General features: G+C 52.4%; 2 protein-coding genes across 5 annotated transcripts in view; one reads left to right on the forward strand and one right to left on the reverse strand.

The window, feature by feature from the left end:
• LOC105528824 (chromosome unknown open reading frame, human C1orf35) overlaps nt 1-1,746 on the forward strand; it is a 4,618-nt gene extending 2,872 nt beyond the window's left edge. The window contains exons 2-6 of the mRNA XM_011965744.1: nt 4-44; nt 129-201; nt 346-431; nt 1,035-1,169; nt 1,250-1,746. Coding sequence (XP_011821134.1) covers nt 4-44; nt 129-201; nt 346-431; nt 1,035-1,169; nt 1,250-1,370 — 456 coding nt within the window. The 3' untranslated portion in view covers nt 1,371-1,746. The remainder of the gene's footprint in view (nt 1-3; nt 45-128; nt 202-345; nt 432-1,034; nt 1,170-1,249) is intronic.
• A 1,474-nt stretch (nt 1,747-3,220) lies between these two features.
• Nucleotides 3,221-18,361, reverse strand: ARF1 (ADP-ribosylation factor 1). 4 transcript variants are annotated; one of them, XM_011965729.1, is made up of 5 exons: nt 5,173-7,130; nt 4,983-5,093; nt 4,722-4,846; nt 3,696-4,577; nt 3,221-3,571 (listed from the first exon to the last, which is right to left on the reverse strand). In XM_011965729.1, exons 1-4 carry the CDS (start codon nt 5,378-5,380, stop codon nt 4,416-4,418), a joined length of 606 nt encoding a protein of 201 aa, XP_011821119.1. In that variant the 5' UTR covers nt 5,381-7,130; the 3' UTR covers nt 3,221-3,571; nt 3,696-4,415. The 4 variants fall into 4 exon arrangements, with proteins under 4 accessions (XP_011821119.1, XP_011821122.1, XP_011821123.1 ...); XM_011965732.1 differs by adding an exon at nt 18,155-18,361 and having other exon boundaries at nt 3,222-4,577; nt 5,173-5,358; XM_011965733.1 differs by adding an exon at nt 18,133-18,358 and having other exon boundaries at nt 3,222-4,577; nt 5,173-5,358.
• Between the last annotated feature and the right edge of the window lie 123 nt (nt 18,362-18,484).

The raw sequence follows: 18,484 nt of genomic DNA on the forward strand, positions 1-18,484 counted from the left end.
GAGGAGAAGGGCGTGGACCGGCTGCTGGGGCTGGGGAGCGCCAGGTGCGAGCAGGTTTCCAGGGGAGGGCAGAATTGCTCGGGTGAGGCGGGCCCTTGACGGACTGTCTCATCGCCGTGTTCCTGCAGTGGCTCCGTGGGCCGCGTGGCGATGTCCCGAGAGGACAAGGAAGCCGCCAAACTGGGGCTGTCTGTGTTCACGGTAATCCCCCGCCCCGCCTGACCGCAACAGGGGCCAACAGGGGTGGCGCAGGGCGGGGGCACTGAACGTAGCTCCCCGAGGCGCTGCGGGGCGTGGTGTGGGGCCGGCCCTCAGACTCTTCCCCAGAGCGCGATTCTCCCGCAGCATCACCGCGTAGAGAGCGGCGGGCCCGGGACCTCGGCAACCTCGGCCAGGAGGAAGCCGCGGGCGGAGGATCAGACGGAAAGCAGGTGAGGCTGAACCTACTGGGCGAGCTGCGCGCCGGAGGGGGTCTCGGGAGGACCTCAGCGGCTCCCGCTCCGGCAGGTGGCAGCTTCTCTTGGCGCACCGGCCCGGCCGGTGGCCTGCCCTACTTTACTTCCTGTCCCACTTACTCCTAGGTTTTTCTCTAGGGGAGTTTCTCGGGTCACCCTTGAAGAGAGGTCCTAAGTACTGGCAGTGGTCGCGGGCTGCGCCGTGGGAGGGCGCTCAGGACCTGCGGCGGGGCCTTTTCCTTCCATGGGTGGCACCTCCAGGGCTTCTCTTGGGTGGTGAGCCTGGGCCTGACCCCAAGAGTGGCCTGGTGGGTGCAAGTAGGAAGGTGTCAGCCTGTCAAGGGCACAGCTGGGGTGTAACAGGGCCGTGCTGTGGAGATAGGGATATCGCATCAGTTTCTAACCCAGGGCAGCCACTGGCCACGTGACTGCATTACTGAGGAGTGGAATTGGTAGTCTGATTTAACTGATTTAAAGACGCACTTGTGGGTGGTGGCTTCATCTCCTGGTTGGGGTCTGTGTTCACTCTCTTGGCCTGCAAGACTAGGGTCTGAGGTGCGCCTTGTATCCTCCTTGTAGCTCTGAGAGCCACAGGAAAAGCAAGAAGGAGAAGAAGAAAAAGAAAAAGAAGAAACACAAGAAAGAGAAGAAGAAGAAAGACAAAGAGCACAGGCAGCCAGCTGAGGCTGCCTCCTCTCCCACATCTCCCGAGAGGTATGCCCTGGTCCATGTTTGCCTCTTGTGGGTGGGAGCCTGGTTGACTCCTTCTGAGTGACTGCCCTTGGTCTCCCCAGGCCCAGGCACCACCACGACTCCTATTCCAACTCCCCCTGTTGTAAGAGGAGGAAGCGGGGACACAGTGGGGACAGGAGAAGTCCGTCTCGCAGGTGGCATGACAGAGGCTCTGAGGCCTGATGGCTGGACCCTGCTCACTGCTATTGTGGGACCCTGAACTCTCCCTTTGCCTTGCTTGCCTCCTGCCTCGGAAGCCCCTCGTGTGTGGGTGAAGCCCGGGGCTGCTCCTGTGGAAGTGACTCTGGGCACCAGCCTGTGGGGCTAATGGCTAGACAGCTAGCTCTGGAAAACCTCCAGGTTTCACATAGCGGGGATGGTCCCTGGCTTGCCCTGTGAAGGTGAACCTGCCCAGAGGTACCAGCAGAAGCTGGACTCCCTCTGCCAGTAGAGACAGCAGCCATGGGCCTATGAGCGGTCTAACTGTGGCCAAGTATGGTGACCTCTATTTTTCCTTATATTGACTCTTTGTATTTCAATAAATATATTTTAAAAGGAAGGTGTATCATCCTAATTGGAAGGTCAGTGTCAGGAGTTCAATGAGATCCCACTGGGAGGTTGGAGCTGGGGTCTGTCTTCCAGGAGTCTGAGGCCTGGTGATTTTTTTTTTTTAGTTTCGCTTTTGTTTCCCAGGCTGGAGTGTAATGGCACTATCTCAGCTCACTGCAACCTCCGCCTCCCAGGTTCAACCGATTCTCCTGTCAACCTCCTGAGTAGCTGGAATTACAGGCGCCTGCCACTACTCCCAGCTAATTTTTGGTATTTTTTAGTAGAGACGAGGTTTCACTGTGTTGGCCAGGCTGGGTCTCGAACTCCTGACCTCAGATGATCCACCCGCCTTGGCCTCCCGAAGTGCTGGGATTACAGGCGTGAGCCACGGTGTCCATCTGATTCTCAGTGTCCTGGGGGAATGTAGTCCTCCCGTGTGTGCCCAGAGCCCCACCAAAACCCAGAGAGGGCCGAGGCCATGGAAGCGGGTGCTCAGCTGGCAATGTGGGAACCTGGGGCAGAGAGCCCTATCCCTGCAACAGGTGAGGTCAAGGACTGCAGTCTGTGGAGGCACAGCCTCAATTGGGTGTCGGGGTTGGGGGACTCCACCAACTGCCTGCTGCCCCAACCCCCAGGTCTGCTTCTCCCGGGCCAGTGGGGTGGGTGTCCCCTCTGCCTGGCCCTAAGAAGGAACAGGGCTGTTCAGGATGTGTGTGGCCACCAGACTGCATGGCATAAAGATGGCACCTGGGCTGCATCATAGTTCACTGCAGCATTGCAGTTTTGGGATCAGAGGCATGAGCTCCCTCGCCTGGCCTATTTCTGACTTGAAAGGAAGTTAAGCAGACCTTCCTCAGGGCCCTGGCCAAGGTGTGGCTCCTGTGGCTTTGACCTCTGCCCTCACCCTCACATGGCTACTGGAGTGGAGACTGCTGTTTTGGGTGCTGTCAAGGGGGATGAAGGTTGTCGGGACTCTGCCCAACAGAAGGCAGACCTTAGACCTGCTGATGGCCACATCCCACAAACAGGTACCCCCAGACTGGCAGCTCCCTGCTGCATGGCATCTTGAGGAGAGTTGGGGGCTGTGCCCACTCAGGAACCATTCCCCGGTTGGCACAAAGCACTATGTATGCTAGCAGTAGCCCTGCCCCATAGCCAGTTATACAAAGCGGGTTCAGCAGCAGGCCGAGGGAGGGACAGAGGCTGAGGTCTTCCATGGTGCCTGCTGACCCCTGCCCTGTGTGGCCCAGTTCTCACTGGCTGGGCCCAACAGGACTGTGAACAGAGACCAAGGTCAGTGTGGGCAACCATGCTGGAAGAGCCTCTCACACAGACACAGAGAAGTGCCCGCACACTCAGGAGGGGACATGGAGAGGGTGTGGACTCAGGTGGTGGCCCTAGGCAGTCACCTGCACTTCCTAAAGCTGGCTGATCCACCATCTCCTGGGGACAGTATGCCTATGTGGAAGCACTGGAGAGCCGGCGAAATAGTTAAGAGATTTTATTCTAATAGCTATAATTACAGTGCTTGTTTGTCGAAATGAAAACTGAAAACAAGTATACAAAACAGTTGATTACTAATCGTGTATTGAAAGCAGTAAGAGGTTCCACGACACCAAATAGACCAGTTCTGAGGTTTCCCCAAGATAAATTTAACAGCTCCAGCTTCTTCAGTGTTTATCAAAATACAAAAGAAAAAAGTAGAGGTTGTCTTTTTCGATGGCAAATCGGACCCTTGCAGGCTGAGGGAGAGAAAGCTACATCACACACAGAGGTGGGGTGCTCCCAAGGGGCTGTGGGTCTTGGTGGACCGCCTGCCCGGCTTGCACGCGCTCCTGCTGGTGAGGCCCCAGACATCCTGCCAAAGTGTCTGAGCGAGCACGAGGGTTGGGGACGACGGACCCACTCTGGCCACACGGTGACCGAGGGACAGATGGGGCCCTGTGTCCCATAGGCTGCCTGAAGGTGGGTGGGGCAGCCTGCGGGAGAGTGGGGTGGCTGTGGGCTCCCAGCCTGGCCCCTGGGAACCGTGGGAGCACAGGGACAAGCACATGGCTATGGAATGCAGGGTGACCCAAGTACAAGCGAGTTGCGGGGATCTCTACTATGACCATGCAGAATTGATCGCGGTCTGCTGCGCCACCACATGTTCCTGAGGGGAACAGCTGGGCTGGTGACCGGCATCCAGGCCATAACTGCAAATCTATGCTAGGCGGGGTCTCCCTTCTGTGTGTTCAAGTGTTCTTGACTTGGATTCTTAACTATTTTAAAAAATGCACTGAGTTTGGGTTAAAAACCAACCACCAAAATGGATTTCAACACAGCTCTAAAGCCAAGGGCATGCCCGGCTCTCCCAACACAGCGACTCCTGGAGGCCAGGTGCCCATGGGCCTACATCCCCTCTCAGCACTGAACAGTGAGTTGATTTTTCTTTTTACAATAAAAAAAGCTGAGTAATATTGCATAGGAGTACCAGAAACTGCCTCATTGGAAACAAAAACTATTTACATTAAATAAAAAGCCTGGCCGCAGGCTGCGTCTGCCACATTTACAGCACGGTGCGATGCACACGGTGACCAAACCACGGAGGCAGCTTCTGGCACTCACACCACGAGCCGCACGTTTGCCACATGAGAGTAAAGCAGAGGGCAAGAGGAGTGAGAGGGAGGGGGGTCGCATTCACTTCTGGTTCCGGAGCTGATTGGACAGCCAGTCCAGTCCTTCATAGAGCCCGTCACCGCTGGTGGCGCAGGTGGCCTGAATGTACCAGTTCCTGTGGCGTAGGGAGTGCAGCCCCAGCTTGTCTGTGATCTCAGCTGCATTCATGGCGTTGGGGAGGTCCTGGGGGAAGGAAGGGTTGGTGGGAAGAGCTGTCCCCAGGACAGAGAAAGCGGCCCCACCAGCCTCCAGTAACCCCTACCACCAGGCGCCCTGGAGGAACCCATGCTGGCGCCTCACATTACCCAGGCTGGCCCGGGTGCCTACCTGCTTGTTGGCGAACACCAGGAGGACAGCATCCCGGAGCTCGTCCTCGGCCAGCATTCTCATGAGCTCCTCACGGGCCTCGTTCACGCGCTCTCTATCATTGCTGTCCACCACGAAGATCAGGCCTGCAAGGCAGCCAGTGTTAATGGTCATGGGAACACAGGCCCCTTGCAGCATCTATGGGCATCGATGCTGCATCTATGGGCTGGCCCCCGTCTCTAGAAGCAGGAGGGCCCATGGGACCAGGCCCCAGCCACTCACCTTGTGTGTTCTGGAAGTAGTGACGCCACAGGGGCCGGATCTTGTCCTGGCCACCCACATCCCACACAGTGAAGCTGATGTTCTTGTACTCCACGGTTTCCACGTTGAAGCCTGGGTGCAGGATGCAGGGTGAGGCCTTGTACCTTGGCCCAGTCCAGCCCAACCCACTCCCTGCTGGCCCCCACCTCACCTATGGTGGGAATGGTGGTCACGATCTCACCCAGCTTAAGCTTGTACAGGATCGTGGTCTTCCCCGCAGCATCCAGGCCCACCATGAGGATGCGCATTTCTTTTTTGCCAAAAAGGCCCTTGAAGAGGTTGGCGAAGATGTTCCCCATTATTTGTGGACAGGTGGAAGGACACTGGCCAGGGACACCTGGAGAGACAAGGTGCTCCATGTCTGGTTCTGTGCTGTCCAGCAGCAGTTGCTCAGAGCCCACCCACCCAGGGACACACCACTGCCTCACCCCACCTCCTGGAAGCCTTCAGGGAAACAGGGAAAGAGCCCTGCCTCCCAAGCCCCCCAAATCCACCTCAGGATGGGGGCTGAGGGAAAACGGCTGAGTCAGAAATTGAGAAGCTGTTGCCCTCACCTTGGGAAGCCATCCCCACGACTGCATGGCCAGAAAGGCTGCCTCATCCCAGCCTACGCAGGAGGGGACGCTGGCTGCCTGAGGACTGGCTTCCAGGTGCGTGCAAGGCTCCTCTACACCCCAACACAGAACTCACTCTGCTTCCCCACACTCACAAGGACCAGAGCACACAGGGCCAGGCGAGACACAGCAGGACACCTTCAGGGACACAGTCCTATGAGGAAACGCCTCGATGGGGCACGCACACCATGTGTGCCCCACACTGCAATGGTAGGGGTTCCCTCAGCAGAACACAAATATCAGGGACAGCAATTAAGTCGACTGGCTGGCACCCACCATCACAGCCCTGCAGAGACTCCAGCAGGAAGGGCCTCCAATGCCCAGACGCCTCTGTAAGGACACTGAAGTTGTTAGGCTTTGGCCTCACTGCCCAGCGGGCACTTCCACGAATCAGGTGATTTTATTCCCAACAGGGACTTTAGAAAAAACTGGTCACTTTCTGAAACACTGACTGCTTCTTCACTGCACCCGCAGGGGGGCTTACCCTGAGTGAAGAAGGCTTCTGCCTTCAAGAGGACATGCAAGGAGCCTGTGACCACACCCACCCCTCATCAGACCTCCTCCACCAGGGGTTCCATATGGAGGCAGCTTTTGGCTAAATCATGGCCATGACTGTCTGCTGGTGACTTTCTCATCCAGTCACCCCCGCGCACTACTTCAAGGAAATGCCTCTTCTCCATTTCTCAACATTGGCAAGGGCCCACACATGCCTGCGTGTTTCAGTGGGTGTGAACTGGCCGCCCGCGTCTGATTTGACACTGCCATCATCCCAGACGAGCCGCAGAACTTCAAGCTGGATCAGTGTCCTCTGGACACTTTGCTCTTGGTTTTGAACATGTCACCTATTCTGAAACTTAAATGAATTCTGAAATTTATAAGGACCTTCACTGTAGTGTTCCCTTTTTGGGGATAGCCATGTTTTCTAAGCCCAGAGGAAAACCACCACCCACAGAACACAGAAGAGCCTGAATACATGCCCTCTCAGTCCACTCCTGCAACCACTGCCAATGAAGACACCAAAATGACACACACACCTTGAAGGGCAGAGAGAAAAGGGAGGAAGACCTTGGACGTGATGACTGACCAGGCAGAGAAAGCTGGACCACCTGGGACCCAAGGGATGAAGCTGGGACTGTCTAGGGCAGGAATGTCCAATCTTGGCTACCCTGGGCCACAATGGAAGAATAATTGTCTTGGACCACACACAAAATATACTAACACAACAGCTGATGAACCAAACCAAAACAAACCCCCCCTCCCCAAAATATCAATCTTTTATTAGAAATTTGTGTTGGGTCAGGTTCAAAGCCATCCTGGATCACATGCGGCCTAAGGGTTGGACAAGCTTGGTCTAGGGGAGCAGCTGCAGCAGGGTTTACGCCTGCGCTAAGCCATGACAACACACTTGAGCCATGAAATTCCAGAATAATTCTTGAGAGTCCTATATGCCCCAGCAGATCCACACACAAGCAACTGGAGCTCCATCCCCACCCCCTAAAGAGACTGGCCTGTCTGCCTTTGAAAGGCCACCAACATAAGAGACCCAAATATAAAAGGAATCTGGAAGGAGGCAAGCAAGACAGGAGACTGAAGACAGAAGACTATTTTAAGATATCAACTAACGGAAACCCTAAAAGAAAGAACGTATGAAATTACGGGGTGAAATTTTTCTGTGTTCCAGAGCGGGGACCCAGGGCCGAAGCACAAAGCCAAGGACCTAGATGAGACCCACTAAAGGTTCAAGGTGGACTCCAGAATGCCCAGAGGCAAATGACACCTCTGTTGCCCCAGAGAATGGAAGACTCTGAAACAGTGCTTTCAAAACCCTTAGAACATGACCTTTAATTCTATACCCAGCCAAAGTATCCAACAAGTGTTAGGGGAGAATGAAAATAAGTCCCAAACCGCAGGGCCTCAGACCTCTCACGTGCTCCCCGCAAGAAGCTCCCCCAGGGATCCAGGGAGAGGATGCAAGCCCACAGCAACGTGGAGACAGAGCAGCAGCCTAGCCAACTCCCTCAGACTGGAGCAGGAGGTGGACACCTGCAAGAATGGGGCACACCATCTACGTGTTCTTGTATTATGGAGTTGGGCAACTCTGGGCAATGGGGAAAAACTAACGACAGGTTCGCAGGAAAAACTCAAAAACATGAAATGGAACAAAAAGAGGGCCTTTTATGAGTTACTCCAGGAAAACATATGGTGGACGATACTCAGGGAGTCCTGATGTTATTACTGGGGTGTTGGAAAGCTAAGGCAAGGGTGTGTGGTGTCAAAGGCTTGTTAACTTCACAAGTTAACAAGTCTAGAAGGACTTGACCCCAGCACTGTCCACGATCCACACATGCCGGCGCTTGGGAGAATTGCAGCTCACTGCAACCTCCCAGGCGCGATCTCGGCTCACTGCAACCTCCGCCTCCCAGATTCAAGAGATTCTCCTGCCTCAGCTTCTGGAGTACCTGGGCCTACAGGCACGTGCCACCATGGTCAGCTAATTTTTTTTTTTTTATTTTTAGTAGACACGGGGTTTCACCATGTTGGTCAGCCCACCTGGGTCTCCCAAAGTGCTGGGATGACAGGAGTGAGCCACCGTGCCCGGCATTTTTTTTTTTTTTTTCCCCCTAACAGACCAAAGCATTAGAGTCCCCAGAGGAGGCAAGCGGCCCTGCAAGGGAATAGCAGAACCAGGAGGGCTGAACCTCAGGTGTCAAGACATCAGCACAGACAGCGTAGTTTCTCCCACCCACAAGCACATCTGCGGCCCTGCTGCACACATGGGCAGAGGGTGGCTGGCACATCCTGCCTTGGCACATTCCAGCATCCCCACAGGACCCTGGACCTGGCAGCCCCTGCACCATTTACTGCTTCTGTGACAGGTGGAGACCCAACAGAGTCTAGGACGAGGGAGAAAGATCCACAGCAAACCCCACTCTCAATTCCAGGGCCTAACTTGTGTCATGCCCGGGCCAAGTGCTGTCACCCTTTCTTCCACCAGAGTTCCCCACACACAAGCCAAAACCCTCTTTTCAGGTTCATCGGAATTATCCTGTGGTAGCAGGAAACCCTGGCTTTCTCAGAGCCTTCCTGCTTGTACACGATGGGACCCCTCACACTATGAGAGGAGGGCTGCCCAGCAGGAGGATGCCAGGAGCCGCCAGTGGCTACTTCTCTTTCCTGACCACGCTGTGGGCTCCAACTCTGGGGAAAAAAAGTCTTTTAGGAAAAATGTTTTTTTCTTCAGTGAGGACCAGAGACCAATGGTTAAGGTGGCCTTCAGGCATTATACCAGAGAACAGGATAGTCACCTCTGGCAGCTACATTCCCTGACACCTCACTGAACGGGGTGGGGAGAAATGTAGCTCTGTGAGTTCACATCCGTTTTGTGTCTATGAATGGATCCAACCAAAATGGTCCAGATGCACAGGGGAGCCAGTGCCTCTGTGGCCTGTACCCAGACCACCAGCCAGTACTATCCTCGGTCCCTTGCAGATCTCAGGGATGCTTTGGCATGAGTCAGGGAAAGGAACAGGCTCAGGCAGAAGGTAGATCATTTTCCCCAACCTGTCAGAGCTGGTGTACGTAACAGAATCTCTAAGTGACCTGAACTGACAGGAACCAACAGAAAGACAGAGATACCTCCAACCTCTAGCACAGGACAAACAAGCTCCAGGTCCAAGATTCTATTCCGCTGACTGACATCCACGAATGGGGCTCACATGATGTGTGCTCTGCTTACATGGAAAGCCAGTGACATCCAGAGTTCACTTTTTGAGACAGGGCCTCACTCTGTCACCCAGGTTGGAATTCAGCGATTCGATCACAGCCCATTGCAGCCTTGAACACCTGGGCTCAAGCGAACCTCCCACCTCAGCCTCCCAAGTAGCAGGGACTGCAGGGGCACGCCACCACGCCTGGCTGATTTTTAATATTTTCTATAGACAGGGTCTCGCTATCCTGCCCAGGCTGGTCTTGCACTCTTGGGCTCCAGTAATCCTCCTGCCCTGACCTCCACAGTAGTTAGAACTGTGTCAAGTTCACTGACAGATAAATTACACACATCTTTATAGTTCATAATCTCAATTTTACTATCTAATCTGAGGAAACTGAACAAAGTCGATGACTTCCCGAAGGGACTCATGTACATTATACAACATTTTAAGGATTTCTGAGGAACAGCAGCCTTTCAACAGTCATACATATAGTGTAGATGATCAATTTCGTGAAAGCCTGTGTTCATTTCCCACACGAGGATTTTCATTTTAAGAGAGTCCTTAAAATGAAATGCAATATGGCCATTTATTCTCACCTGCACAAGCTGCTGCTTGTTTACCACAGCAGCCAAATAAAGCCTATGGTCATCAGTCTACCCACCAGCCAAATGCTCCATTTCTGTAGGCCTGACATTTTTCTGCAACTGAGCACTGCATTACATTTTGTCACTATTTTACCAAAACTCATGTAAAGGGAAAACTAAATGTGCCGATAATGGTGACAGGCAGACACATCTCACAAGCCAGCACAATTGTGACACAGGTGCGAATCAAAAAGCATGATCAGAGGGGAACACACACGACTGAGACACTCTATGGACCCAATTATGTTGAAGAGACTTGCAATCATGCAGACTGAGACAAAAGAACAGCACACACATTCTAGAACTCTCATTCTGGCCTGCATCTGAAGGCGAGTCCCGCTGAGTCTGCTGGTTTTTTTTTTTTTTTTTACAAAAGTTTCAGGATGTTTTTAGAGGAGCTCATTAGGCATTACAACTTGATGCAGTGACCCCACAAGCCATTAGGAGACGACGGTCCCCTCTAACACATCTGCTGCTGGCCTTGAGTTAAGGGAGGGCATTATCTATCAGTTCTTTCAGGTGGGGCAATCAGTGAAATTCAGTTTAGATCACTGTTTGTCAGCTTAAGATTCAAGGTGATATCTTAAATCAGTTTGTGTACTGACAGCTAGAAATGAATTCCATTTTTGTGATTCCACCTCATGGACTGAGTTCTAGGACTACAGCTAATGTGAACACCAAAGAGTCACTGCCCACTACCTGCTTATTTGTGTATTTCTTGCTTCTTGGTATTTGTGAAGTGTTACTTAACTGTCCTCAAAGCACCTCACCAAACATAAGCCCTTCTGAAATATGCAGATGCACAGCTCTGAGCACACACCAGGTAGGCTCCCAGGGCTTCTGAGGGCAGTGTCTTATGACCCTTGACCACAGCTACAATGAGGGACTTGCGCTGGCTATGCATACAGCATCATGGCAAACGCTGTCCAGTCCTTTGTGCTGCCCCTGCCCTGCTCTCTCAGTGATGGGACTCTGGTCTGTCACTGAGCACAAGGCCCTCTAGAATAAAACCCATGTTTCCTGGCCTCCCTGCAGCTGTGCAAACCCTGTGAGTCAGCTTTGTCCATGGATGTCTACACAAGGACATGGAAGGGGCAGCAGAGCCTGGGGCCTACCAGTATTTCTACTCTGGCAGGCAGGGTGCAGTTGGCCTCTACCTGGCCCCCAGTGCAGTGGCTGACAGACTGGTCACTGGGAAAACCAAGACCAGAAATGCAAATCCACATTAGCCCACAACACTGAAACTCACAACACAAGCTGAGAATGAGGAACCTGCAGGGATTTAACACTGCAACGCGGAACAGTCAAGAAACTACAGCATCCCTGCTGTGCAGGTGACAGATGCAGGGAGAATACTTCAACCAGCCCTGTCCCCAGGGCCAAAGAACCAGCAGTTTGAGGTCAGTTTGGTGCCTACAGGGGAGACCCTGTCTCCACAGGGCTTCTGACCAGAACCCCAACTCCTAGGTGAGGTGCCAACGCCCTGGATCATGGCCCAGCCCAATTCTGCCAGGAGCCTATGCCGTGCCCAAGGGCTCTTCCAACTTGAGGGGAGGCACTCCCAGGGGCCTGGACCCTTGTGATTCACTCTAAACAGCATGCTAAACAGCGAGTGACTGTGATGGCACAGCACCAAGTCAAGAGGGCAGGATGAGTGTCCATACCCCAACCATCTGCTAGCAGTGCATTCCCCTGTACCTCACATGGAGGCCGCTGGTTCCAGCAATGACCAGAGGCCGAGTCCACAGTGCCCATCTCGGCATGGTCAGCGCAGACATGGCAGAGCTATCTGACGTGACAATGCTACCCTGGTTTTCAGGGGAGTGCCAAGAACCCAGGAAGAGAGGGTGAAAGGGCCTCTGACCTCTGCTGGGAAGTAAATCTCATTTATTCAGCTTTGCCAGTTCACTTCCTGAACTACACACTGACCACAGACATGCTGGGCACTGAGCTACTGCCAGGCGCTGTTCAGGGTGAACATGGGCCCACCCTTGTGTGGGGCCGGGGGATCCAGCGCCCTGAAGGCCCCTTTCCACATCACTTGAAAAAAAAAAAATGGGGAACTGGAACAGCACACTGCTGGTGTTGCTGTCATAAACTGGGAGAGCAAGTTGCTCCTTCCTCCAACCACTGGGGCGGCGGGGGGGCCTTGCAGCTTCTCCGTACTAGGTTAAAGAAAATTAATGCAGTGGCTGCACCAGTGATTGAGCCAATGCCTAAAACTTGATTTCTGCCTTCAAGAAACTTTCATTTTTAAAATGTGGGCTGAGGGGAAACACCACACAAAGACTTGCTCTTCCAGAGGAATCAAAAGCGAAGTGCAACAATGGGAGTGGGCGCCATCACCAGGTTTCCCCCAGCTTTGGGATGAGCACTGCCTTGCTACCCCACCCCACCCTGGTCAGACATGTAAAGAGACAGGGACACCCCCCACAGGCCCTGGGAGGCCACCACCCTTGCAGGAAATCCTCGCTTCTGGATGTACTCCAGAAGGTAAGAGAAAGGCACACCCCAGGGACACACTCTGGGGACCTCCGCTCAGGTGACCTAGGTCTCACACACACGCTGGCATCTGCCCTGCTCTCCAGGTGATGGTGGCCCCTACACAGCGACCCCATATTTCTCTTCAAGGCTTTAGACCCTCCTCCCAATTCCTGCCCCCTGACAGCCAGCTTTGCTGCCGAAACCCCCCACCCAAACGCAACAAGCATTCTCCACTGTGATGCGAGTAACCTCCCTTCTGCTCCCCAGGCAAGAAGAACCCTGTCTCCAGCCTCCTCCTGCGTGCTCTCAGCACACCAGTCAGCCAGGTGACCCCATGCTCTGCTCAGAGCTGCCCCACGGCTGCTTCCAGATCAGGTCCTTGCAACAGGCTGCCTTGGTCCACAACATAATGCCCACACTGTGCTCTAAATGCTGCCTCTGGCAACCCAAAAGGAAGTGGAGACAGCATCCCAGCACTCGCACAAGATGGCAGAGAACCACTGCTCTGCCCCAACTATGATGCAACGGGGAGTAAAGGAAAGTGACTTCACAACTACACTAGAGGACCAAAGGTGGCAGCCAGAGAACCACCCTTACCAGGCTGCTCATGCACCGACACCTCCAACCTCAAGGGCAAGCTGTGTCCATGAGGCAACTACTGTAGTTTTTCCTTCTGGAAACCGAATTCTTGCTATGATTCTGAAGGGAACAATATACAATCATCTTTGATTTATAAGGTGATTCTGTTCCTGAAACTTCAGAACACCTGTTAAAACTACGCACAAAAAAATTTTGTTTTTTTTTTCCATATTTATAACAGGTCTAGGACATAGGTCTAGGTCATCTGGGACATTAGATGACCTCCCCTACATGAAGGTCAGACAGGAAGTGTTCTTGCCACTGCCAAAGGTGCCAGTGCTGCCACCCAAAATGCCCCCCCAGATTCCCCAAATCCTTTTTCTGGGGATCGTAGACCCCCTCTGAGGGCCACTGCACACCCCAGCAGGCTTCCCACCCAGTATGCACCCTGTTCCTGGCAGGTCTCCAAACTCAGCCTGTGCATCCGCCTCAGGGCTTCTGCCCTGATTGTCCCAGGCCACTCCACTTCTCTGCTCACATGGCACCTGTCAAATGACACTTAGCCCCTTCCGGATGGTCCTGGTATCTCCCTGCCTTCCCTCCACCAGTGTGGGTGGCTCTGTGTGGCACTCACTGTCACAGCCCCTGCCCCCGTGGAGCCTCATACTCATCAAGTAGGGCTTCCTTTGCCCAGAACAGGCCTTCCTCCCCAGCCTCCCACCCTCTTCCGCTGGGCACTGCACAAGTGACTCACCACCAAGGAGAGGAGAAAACAATGGTAAAGGAATGTTTATCAGGCCCCTAGGGCTCATGAAGATCAACTGTATACATCTGCAGATGTGCTTTCCCTAAAAATTAAGTTTGTCATGAAAAACCTATCGTGTCAACAAGGAATTTCATGCTGTTTAAAAACTGTACTCACGTGTGGGTTAGTCTGAACATTCATTTGACTGTAAAAATGTGGAAAAATGGGGTTGAAGATGCTGAAGGCAAAAAAGTGTGGCAGCTCAGTGATGTCAGACACCACAAGAGGGATGCATGTTCAAAATCTGTTTTCTAAACCTGCCCCCAGGTCCTCAGCTGGTGAGTAGGTATACATTTTTTTTTTTTTTAAGAGCTAAGGTTCTTGCTCTGTTACTCAAGCTGGAGTGCAGTGATATGATCACAGCTCACTGCAACCTTGACCTCCTAGGCTCAAGTGATCCACTCTCCTGCCTCAGCCTCCCAAGTAGATTGCACTACACAGGTGTGAGCCACAGTGCCTGGTTAATACAAATATTTTAAGGAATTTGTCACCACCAAAACTGCCAGATGTATTCATAGTATTTTAAATATAAATCAATAAATTTGATTAGTGAGTGAGCAACTGCATTCCCATCTACAGAAGGTACGAAGCACAGGCACATCTAACTGCCTGCGTTCCCAATCCTCAGGATGAGTCTAGATGATATCTAGCAATAGTCCTCTTGACCATTTATACCTAAATCAAACCTATAAAATACTTAGAAGTTTCCTGTATAGTGTATATGGTACTGCAAAAATAACTTGCTGTGTGACACAAATGGAAAGATGTCTCATATCTAGCCATGCTACCACTGGAAGTCCTTTGGAAATGAATCTTTCTAGCTTGCTGGCATCCCTTCAGGGAGTAAAAACTATTTTAATACATTCTGCCTAGAAGATTTTCAAAACACACTATTTTGAGGACACAGGAAAACCCAAACTCAGTTTCTCACACACTCTTATAACACAGGTCGCTTCTCACACCACATGAGCAGGGGTTTCTCCACACATGCCAAGTAAGCAACCAGTTCTGCGTTCTGCAGCAGACACCGGATAGATGTCCTTTAATTCAGTTCAATCCTGACACTGTCCACCTGGAGGCAATCACAAGCTCCAGGTTATTTTACCTGTGCTTCTGGACAACCATCTATAAATCAGGGTTCCCATAACTCCTTCCCCTTGGGTTCAATTAATTTGCTAGAGTGGCTCAGAGAACTCAGAAAAACACTAAAGTTTACTGGTTTTTCATAAAGGATATTACAAAGGATACAGATGGAGAGATGCATAGGGTGGGGTATGAGGGAAGAGACACGGAGCTACCTTGCCCTCCTGGGCGTGCCACCCTCCAGGAACCTCCATGAATTCAGCCTTCTGGAAGCTCTCTGAAAGCCCAGGCAGGCCTTTTGGGTATTTCCCATCAACAAGGAATTTCATGCTATTTCAGAATTGTACTTAAGTGTGGTTCAGTCTGAACATTCCTTTGTACAAATGTGGAAACACAGGGCTGTAGATGCTGTTAACTACTGAAGGCAAAAGTGTGGCTTCATGATATTAGTGTGATTGATTAAATTATTGGCTACTGGTGACCAGCTCAATCTTCAGTCCCTCTCCACTCTGGGGAAATTGGAGGGTGGGGCTGAAACCCTCTAATCCTGCCTTGGCCCCGTGACTAGCCCTACCCTGAAGTTTTGTAGGAGCTGCCCGTCACTGTTCAACTCATTAGGGTACAAAAAGACATCATCACTTTGGAGATTCCAAGTATTTTAGTAGTTGTATGGCAGGAAATGGGAGGCAGGCCAGATATGTATTTTGCAATCCACAACTACAGACTTCTAACTTCCTGAAATGTTCATGGACTGAATCAAGTCTCCCGTTCACTTCATGCTGTACACTAACAGTGAGCCCTGGGCCTCCGGGGTGTGGGAGAACGTCTGCCTTCTAAACAGAATCATTCTCAATTGCTGTGCCTGTGAAAATCTGCCTTTTATGCTTTCCCTGTCTCTTCTCTTGATGTCATTTAGGCTTCTCCTGTTATCAGGGCCTGTAAGAAGCACCACCTTTCCCAGTCTGTTGGCTGACAACCAGCTGCAAGCCCTTGTTACCACTGTGTGAGAACCAGGAAACCAGGATTAGTCAAGGACATTATGGCTAATCAGCCAGCCTCACTGTCTTCTCATCCCTGTAGATGATTGAGTGACAGGACCCTGGGGGAGGACCTGAGAGCCTCTTGGGAACAAAAAACATCCAGGACATGTCTGTCAAGTTGCTAACAAGGTCATCTGACCCACCTGAGAATGTGAAACTACCTTCCAAGACGGTGCTGGGCACCTGCACAGCTGTAAGGCGGTAAGTGCAACTATGCCTTAAAGAGTTTATAACAACCACAGGAAAATACGAACCTGAGGATCAAGGCAAGTCCTGGAATCCCAACATGAAGGGGCTAAACCTTTTCCAAAAGACCACTTCAGATGCTACGGGCAGGATACCCCTACCAACCAACCACACCAATGAGGAGCAGGCACAACACAGAAAACACAAGTTCTCATAATTTAAGATCCCCACTGCAAGGCCTTTTCCTGTTTCTCTCCCAATTACCTCTGACAGTGCACTCTACTTCCTTTCACCCTCTTGAGCTTACCGAGGTGAAAGGTCAGGGGGAGAGGACAGAATGCCTGTGAGAGACTGTATGGGCCCGCCAGCCCAGGCTGGCTGCAGCCTCTTGCTCAACAGAATGGTCACAGCTCAGGAAGAAGTGTGTACAAAAGCTTGGTGAGCATGGCCTGTGAGTAAGAGCTGGTTTAAATACACCAATGAGACATTTAATTTGAAGAATCTAGAAAGAACTGCTTCAACTCTCTGAAACCACAGTCGTATACTTTGCGTGTGAACTTGCACAACAGGTTTTTTTCTCTTAGTTAGGTCTACTTCTATGATCACTGCAGCAGCTGACAGTCCATATTAAATTTTACTGAAGTGAAAAATGAAAGGCCAAATGCATCTTCCTATAGTTTCAAGCCTGTCCAGTCCGTAGGGGCAGATGAGCAGGTGAAGATGTCTGAATGTCCTCTCCATATTGTGCAAGAGGTACAGCGCATAGCTAGACTACATGATGTACAAAATCAGAACTGTGAGGGGCACAGAACCAGTTTTTGCTTTTCACTCACAGTCATTGTGTGACTCAGCTGTTGTCCAAACCAACTGTTTCAAATCTTTTTCAACTAGCAAATCTGAAAAACTGCCTGACAGGCAACAGCATATTCCTACTGCTGCAATGATTTGGATTTATTTTCAACAAGATACACCTAAAGACAAGTGACAGATATTCTCCGGTCTACCAACATGTGAAAACGTGGACAACACACCTCTAACAATGTGGCCAATCAGATGTGTATACTAACATTTATACTACTCAATTCTCAATTTTGGACCCAGCTAATAGTACGGCATTTCAGGACCTTATGGTTCTGGCTACCTTGGTAGTGCTGGTGAAAATTCAAATTAAATGAGGACACCATCCATGCAGTCACACGTGTTAGACAATGGCTAACGCAAAAGCAGAGGGCCACAGGGGCCGCACACAACTGCACCTCGGCATCTCACACTCCTCCCAACACACTGCGGAAAACGCCAGAACCACCAGCCTTGCAACAACCGGCGGCAGAGAAAACTGCTGACCACTAGTTCTGAAACAAGAAATACAACTGCCCACTCCAATAGGGGCAGTGGCAACAACTCTACAGCTCTAAACTAGGCGGCGACTTCGGGGACCATCCAAAGACTCCGACCTCCCTTCTTTCTCTGCCCGCGATTCCGAGCGCATTTCTGCTCAATTCCTGCAAAGCAGCAACTGGCTGCCTGGACGGAAAGGGAGTGCGCCAGGAGGTGCCGTCGGAATGGTTATCTAACACTCTAGGTGCGCACGGCTGTCCGGACCCAATCTCACAAGCCGTAACCACCCAGGCTGTGCCCCGAGAGAGCGCTGGGGCCGGCCTCTGCGGCCTAGAGTCTGCGAGCAGGTCGTTCCGCAGACAAGTTAAAGATTCACCAGCTCAAAAGAGGCCTTCTTATCTACTGCCGACAACGTCAAGGAAACCACCCTGGAGTTAAAGCGAACATCGACCGGCCCTCTGGAAGCCACCGGAGACTTCATACTGACCCCAAATCGTGTCTCACTGTTGTGAAGGGAGCCACTCTGGGCTTCCCCGGAGGTCCACGCATTCCGTTCAGCAGACAGGGAAAGGCGCAGGGTCCCTGTCCACTGCCCGCCCGCTCGCTCTCACCGCCCCTGACCCAGTGCCTTCCTCAGAGGAAACACGAACTGGATGGAGTCGGGAGGCGAAGGTGCAAGCCCCCACCACCTACGTGACCTTGACGGTGTCTTGGGGCCGCCTGAGCCTCAGTTTCCCGGTCCCCGAGGCAGCGGTCCGCCCGGATGCCGCTCGCTAGCCTGTACTCGGGTGGAGGAGGCCCCACAACCCCCACCGGCCCCCGAGACCGCTAACCCCAACCCTCCACGCGCGGGCGGCCTCGGGAAACGTGAGGGGCAGAAGTGAGGGAAGCAGGAAGCCCAGGTTTCCTGGAGAAGAGCCTGGCGTCCCGGCTGACTTCCGGGCGACGGGCGGGGGCAGGGACTGGCAGAGGAGGACAAG

The sequence above is a fragment of the Mandrillus leucophaeus genome, unplaced genomic scaffold (assembly GCF_000951045.1).
Source record: "Mandrillus leucophaeus isolate KB7577 unplaced genomic scaffold, Mleu.le_1.0 Scaffold734, whole genome shotgun sequence".
NCBI classification, from domain to species: domain Eukaryota; kingdom Metazoa; phylum Chordata; class Mammalia; order Primates; family Cercopithecidae; genus Mandrillus; species Mandrillus leucophaeus.